General features: G+C 37.0%; 1 protein-coding gene across 2 annotated transcripts; it reads left to right on the forward strand.

Annotated features, from left to right (window-relative positions):
* Positions 1-581: 581 nt before the first annotated feature.
* LOC103404017 (peptidyl-prolyl cis-trans isomerase CYP65) lies at positions 582-5,121 on the forward strand. 2 transcript variants are annotated; one of them, XR_003768342.2, is made up of 12 exons: positions 582-1,001; positions 1,155-1,217; positions 1,354-1,457; positions 2,337-2,428; positions 2,543-2,632; positions 2,735-2,810; positions 2,918-3,288; positions 3,437-3,693; positions 3,796-4,084; positions 4,281-4,356; positions 4,613-4,723; positions 4,819-5,121. XR_003768342.2 is itself a non-coding variant. In XM_008342878.4 (11 exons), exons 1-11 carry the CDS (start codon positions 874-876, stop codon positions 5,023-5,025), a joined length of 1,788 nt encoding a protein of 595 aa, XP_008341100.2. In that variant the 5' UTR covers positions 582-873; the 3' UTR covers positions 5,026-5,121. The 2 variants fall into 2 exon arrangements, 1 of the variants encoding a protein (XP_008341100.2); XM_008342878.4 differs by lacking the exon at positions 4,281-4,356.
* The last annotated feature ends 2,024 nt before the right edge of the window (positions 5,122-7,145 follow it).

The raw sequence follows: 7,145 nt of genomic DNA on the forward strand, positions 1-7,145 counted from the left end.
CAAAAGTCCTTGAATATCCATTCATCACTGTTCTTCAAGATCAAGCCCAAAAGCCCTTGAATATCCATTCATCAACTGTTCATCAAGATCAAGCCCCAAAGGCCCTTGAAGATCCGTTCATCAACAGTTCTTCAAGATCAAGCCCCAAAAGGCTTGAAAAAAGCGTTCATCGTTCATCCTAAGATCAAGCCCCAACGGCCCTTTGGATCAACAACGTCAACAAATACACACCTTACGGAGATCGAATCAGATGATCAAATTTGAGAGAGATTGTAACCCAAAATCATCAAATACAAATATTATTTTGTGCACGTGTTCTTGTCTCGTTCATTTCAGGAATTTCCGTGTTTACATTCATATTGTGAGGTTTCTAATGGTCCTTTTTTTACATGCATGATTGAGTCAGACCCATTGTGAGGCTTATCAACACTAAGAGTGTGGAGAAGTAGGCTAAATCTCATAATGTGTTAGCAATAAAGTAATTCAAATTTATCTTTGATGAAAATCAAATCTAAATTTTTTTACTTATAAGTGAAGATGAATACGTGACTTGTTAAATTGAAAGTTGAAGGGGGCAAAATAAAGGGGGCAAGTTGGCGCATGCCCCCAAGTTAAGTTAATCTTGAGACCAAAATGACACAGTTTTAAACGTGACACGAAACAACGGCGCAGAAACGATTTTCTTCTCCCTCTGAAAACAGGCGTAGACTGCGTTTCACCGCCTCAGTTGCAGGATTCAAAACGAATCCCTAGCTTACTGCAGATTCCGATTGATTGCAAATATCGAGAAGAAACAGAGAAACTCAATTGCAATTGGGGAAGAAGAACAGCCAAACCCTAAGTATCGATCAGTAAATTCTGTATCCGTCCACAATGGGGAAGAAGCAGCACAGCAAAGATCGAATGTTCATAACTAAAACGGAGTGGGCCACAGAATGGGGCGGCGCCAAAGCCCAGCCCACCTCCACTCCCTTCAAGCGCCTCCCCTTCTATTGCTGCGCGTACCCTTCTCTCTCTCTCTCTCTCTCTCTCTCTCTTTCTCTCTCTCTCTTTCTGTCTATATATATATATATATATTGCACATTCTTTGTTTTTTTACTCAATTTCAAGTTTTGTTTGTTAAATTTGGTGCCTTTCTTTAATTTTTGTTGCAGGCTTACGTTTACGCCTTTTGAAGATCCAGTGTGCACCCCAGACGGCATTGTTTTTTATATACTGTGAGTTTTTCTTAGTATGAGATTCTTGGACACGTTTAATTTTTTGGGTTTTTCATTTAGCTTCATTGTTTTTGCTGAGCGGAAATTTTCTGTGACATGAATTTTTTTTTCTTCATTTTTTACAAAATGGGTGCAGGAATATAATTCCATATATCAGAAAGTATGGGAAGCATCCTGTTACTGGAGTACCGCTGAAGCAGGAGGAGCTCATACCGCTAACGTTCCACAAGAATTCTGATGGTTTGTGTTTGTTAACTTTACTTATGTGTACGTTTATTGAATTATGTATTCATTGGATAGAGTAGATAGGGGTTCATGTGTGATACGAAAAAATGTGGGATAGTACTACCTGTTTTAGTTAGTTGAAGTTGGAATATAAGTAAAACTGGAACTACGGCAGTCGATCGATGTTTATTTTTTCAGTCTTGTGTTGACAGAAATGAGCTTAGAATTTTTTGGTGAAAAATTCATGACAGGACAAGTCTTATCAGAGTGCATAAATTGGTTGAAGTTGTAATGGAAATTTCTCGCACATCTCCAATCAGCAAGTTGGAGAATGTTTATAGATGTATACATAAATTTTTGCATGAATTTAGTGGTTTATCGTTAATAACCATAGACAATGTAAAATAAGAAATTGCTTCCATGAGGTGAAGTGATTGCTTTCCCAGTTTTAGAACCAATATAACTATGTAAGTTTTGCATAAAGGAACATAGCAGAAAGTCATAAACCGTTAAGTAATTGCATGTCCAGTTAGAACTTTGAGGTTAAAAGTGTTTCTGGTACCCCTTTGGTCAAACCAATTTCTACTACTTTGCTGTTGATAGAAACCTTATTGAAACTAGTTTCTAAGCACAGTTTTATATTTTTGGGTAAGCCCATCATTCAGAATCGTTATGATGGATATTTTTTTAACAATTAATTGATCTTGTTGTCAACCTTTGTGGGGGATATTATCAGCATAAATTTTCATAGTTTCTTCCTCACTATATGAGTATGTCAGCCAGAGGTTTCTTGTTTGCTTCCCCATTTTTATACTTCTTACTTGGCAGCTCATAATTTGTTGTTTAGGTATCTTCTCTTCGATGATTGAAATGTTTTTTTCACTTGTTGTGTAGGAGAGTTTCAGTGTCCTGTTTTGAATAAAGTTTTCACTGAATTTACACACATAGTGGCTGTGAAGACAACAGGAAATGTCTTCTCCTATGAGGTTCGTTTTCTAGCTATTATATAGTTTCAATAGTGTAAATTATATTTAGATTGTATATTATACATACAGTTGTGCTGTATACTTTATTATCTCGCTTTGGCTTTCACTTTTTAGGCAGTTAAAGAACTCAACATCAAGACCAAGAATTGGAAGGAGCTCCTCACAGATGAACCATTTTCCAAGGAAGACCTGATAACCATTCAGGTACAATTTTGAGATAAATCCTGTTTCTTGTTTTATCAATATGTTGCAAGTTCTTGTTTCTTGTTTGAATATCACATTGGTATTTATGGATGCTCTCTGCAGAATCCCAATGCACTTGACAGCAAGATCCTTGTGGAGTTCGATCATGTTAAAAATAGTCTGAAAATTGATGATGAAGGTGAGCTAGAGGCTTCATTACCCTTGTGGGTCAACTATAGTGTTATTTTTCTTGTAATAATTTCTATTTATTTTCTTCTTTTTCATTTCATCTCTTCTTTTTTTCAGATTTTAAGAGAATGAGTGCGGACCCTACCTATAATATAAATGTAAATGGAGATATCAAGCAGATGCTCAAAGAGCTTGGAACTGAAAAAGGAAGGCTAGCTGCACTGCATGGAGGAGGTGGCAGCAAGGCACAAAATGAACGTGCTGCTGCACTTGAAGCCATTTTAGCTGCAAGATCACGTATTAAAGAGGATCCGAAATCAAAATCGAATGGGGAGGTGAAAGCTCAGGCATATAGTATTGTGGATGCTGCTTCTGCATCTGTGCATGGAAGAAGTGCTGCTGCCGCCAGAGCCACATCTAGTGACAAAACGGCTGCCCGAATAGCTATGCACAAGGCTGGTGAAAGGGCACCAGTGAATGCAAAGATGGTTAGTGAATTTTATTTCTGATCTCTTTTACCCAATACTAAATGGTAGGAGCTACAGTATGATTGTGTTTAAAATTTAAGAGAGTGGTGTTCTTCAAGCGTTAATTATTTTTCCTTGATGTCTGTTTTAACACAATTATTAATTTCAGGTAAAGAGCAGATTCACTACTGGCGCAGCTTCGAGGTCTTTCACTTCTACTGCCTTTACTCCTGTTACTGAAAATGAATATGAATATGTCAAAGTTGAGAAGAATCCAAAAAAGAAAGGATATGTACAGATACATACAACACATGGTGATCTGAACATTGAGCTACACTGTGATATAGCCCCCAGAGCTTGCGAGAACTTCATCACTCTTTGTGAACGTGCCTATTATAAAGGAGTAGGTTTTCATAGAAGCATTAGGTATGGTGATATTCTTTAGTTTAAAATCCGTGTTAATGTTAAATTCTTTTTGTGAATGAAAATAGCAATGGTTAACAATCTATGATGCTCTTTTCTGTGTAGGAATTTTATGATTCAAGGTGGTGATCCTACTGGAACCGGGACAGGAGGGGAATCTATATGGGGAAAGCCTTTTAATGATGAAGTGAACTCCAAGTTACTTCACTCTGGAAGGGGTGTTGTCAGCATGGCTAACAGTGGGCCGCACACTAATGGCTCCCAATTTTTCATCCTTTACAAATCTGCAAATCATTTGAACTACAAGCACACGGTTTTTGGTGGAGTTGTTGGTGGCTTGACCACGTTGGCAGCAATGGAAAAGGTTCCTGTTGATGACAATGACCGACCTTTGGTAAGTTTATAGTTTCTCTTTTATCAAAACTAGAGATCTACATTCATGCTTTATAATTTTTGGCTTTTCAAATTAGTTTTCATGTCTATTGATTTGATTGTAAGCATTTTATCAGGCGTGCATCATCCTAATAAGAATCATCCATCTACTTATGTGTTTTGAAATGTTTAATACTGTTTCAAATTGTTACTCTCAGTCTAGATCATGGGGGTAAGGCTAGCCGACATTCATCTCTCCCAGACCCTGTGTAAAGCGGGAGCCTTGTGCACTGGGTACGACCTTTTTTTAGTCTAGATCATGCTGGCTAGACTTTATGGAAAGCCCTAACGTAATATTGTTAGTTCTCTTTACCATTTTATAAAAAAACTAGTTCCCGCTTGTTGCAGAGTTTGTGTATCTGTCTTTGTGCATGCACACATGTTAGTCACCGCAACATATAACTTACTGAATCACATGTTTTTTTTCCAACCAAGATCAATCTCCTGCGTTCCGAGGGCTCACTTTCTTTTTTTCTGCTGTCTTATGCAGGAGGAAATTAAGATAACAAGCGTCACCATTTTTGTTAACCCTTACACGGAACCTGATGAAGAAGAAGAAGAAAAGGCCAAAGCTGAGGAGAAAGCTCAGGATGAAGATAATGTTTGTTACTAGACCCTTAAATTTGTGCCCGTGCATTTTTTAACTTTGTTCCGTTCTTTACAATAATAAAACACCTTATTTTCTGTTATTTTCAGGACAAGGTCGGGTCTTGGTATAGCAACCCTGGTACGGGGACAGAATCTGGCCCTGGCGGTGGTGGCGGTGTTGGGAAGTATTTGAAAGCAAAGAATGCTCTACCTGAATCCGCAGCTGTTGATGCTGGTCTGCAAGAGCTTCCTTCGACAAAGAAAAGAAAATCAGGAGTTTCCGCGTCAAATTTTAATGATTTTTCTTCATGGTAGTCGGTAAATATCCCAAATGTTGTATTCAATGTATTGTACCATATGTAGATAATGTTTTGGAGGAGTGAGTACTCAGAGCAGAGCATCGTAACCTAATTTTTTTGAGGTATACAAAGAGCAGATCGAACGTCCGAGCAATAAAAAACATAGCTTATGGATGTTCTTGAAAGTAACAAAACCAAAAGTTTTCAATTAGTAATTTGGAATTAGAATCAAATAACAAAAGTTTTCATTAGGACTTCTAGTGTAATGGTGAACGCTCTCAACCATTTGAGCTCGCTTTACTTTCTCAGTCCTGCTCTTCAAAGGTTGTCATTTGAGGACATGTAAGAACCAAATGCATCTTAACTATTAGATTACATTAGTTTATATTCAAAGGCTTAAAATATTTGGAAAAGTTGATATGTAAGGTGATGCTTAAGTTACAACCGGGTTTAAAAATTAAAAAAAAAAACCCAAAATCAGAAACCCAATTATTACTTTGAATTATCCAATGAAGAGAAGCACCAAGGGTTCTCTTCATTGTAGTAATTTTTTTTTTGACATGAAAAGTAAGTACCATAAGAACCAAGCTTTATTTTATTAGTGAGGTCGACTGTATAAATTTAAACATGAAAAATAAATAAATAAATAGAAAAACAAACCAAGGGCATGAGATTGGATCGCTGCATACGCTTACACCATGCCAACTATCCAGTGCACCTACTATTTGAATATTAAAATGTTAGATTGCTTATAAAAAGCAAAATAATTTTGCCAATATATGTAAAATACATGCAAATAATTTACCTACATAATAAGCAAACCCAAAATATACAAAATACATGCAAAATAATGTACCAACTTCAAAAGTATTATTATTTTATTCAATACTAGTTTACCTATTATTTGTACATATAATAATAAAATGTGCCCAATATATATTATGATACATACAAAATAAAATACCTACATAACGAAGAAATGCTATTTGATTCAAAATTAATTTACTTTATTAATTTACCTATTATTTGTTGTCACAGCCGGTCCCGAATTATTTAGTTTCGACGGTGTGAAATGACAATTTTACCTTTGGACTTTGAGATTGTGATGTGTGTGGCATGCTTTAGGGGCATACACTATTATGTTGAGTTCCTAAGTTTTGGACTCAATTAAAAAAAAGTTAAACTTTGTTTGGTGACCAAGTGAGGACACACACAAAAGCACCCCGTGCACTCTCTCTCTCTCCTTCTCTCGGCCTTCCTACCATTTCCGTACAAAACATACGGACAAACAACAAACTCACATTTCACACACGGATCGACGTCAAGAAGGTAAGATTCGAACTCCTTGCAAGTCTCTGAGTTCATATATGCCATTTTTAGATCGTGAAACCCTCAAAACCCTGAGAAACCATCACCCCTGATTTGAGTATTGTTCATGTGGTCATAATTATGGATGTTTCAAGGGATTTTAAGCTCGTAGGAAGCTTTAGGACGTTCTTACGAATCTCGGAGAAGAAAAACCAAGCAAATTGGACGTCGGGAAGTCGAGTTTGGCAAGTTTGAAATTTGGCCGAAGTTATCGTGCCTTCTCCAGCGAGATCCCATGAATTTTGGAGCTTGAAATTGGTAAGAATGTGTTCTACTCGTTGTAAGCTTCAATTTGGTTTAAGTTTCATGAATTTTGGTGCAAAAATGAAGAAGTTATAAGGATTTTTAGGTTTTCCAGTTTCCGGCGACGGCAATGGTCGCTGGAGTTCGAAGGTAGGAGATGACGAAATATTCCATCAATTTTGAAGGAATATTCCTAACGGCGACTAACAGTGTTAGTTAATTTTAACGAAATATTCCTTAATTTTAACAGAATATTCCTAACAGCCGCTAGGCCTCAGTCAAGGTTTGGCCGCACGTGGGGGCGTGTAGGACCGTGCCCTTGCCGGTGCGTGACGGCGCATGAGGGCTCCAAAAATTATTTTAAAATTTTGGGTGTGTTCATGGAGTTGTTTAGGTCACAATGGTATATTTATATACCTCATTTGAGCAATGTATGAGAAGTTATTACCTAGTATTGGTTATGTACTTTAAATTAACGTTTTTATAGTTGTTTCGCATATAGGGGAGACTTATCCCGAGGACGAG

This window comes from Malus domestica, chromosome 02 (genome assembly GCF_042453785.1).
Source record: "Malus domestica chromosome 02, GDT2T_hap1".
NCBI classification, from domain to species: Eukaryota; Viridiplantae; Streptophyta; class Magnoliopsida; order Rosales; family Rosaceae; genus Malus; species Malus domestica.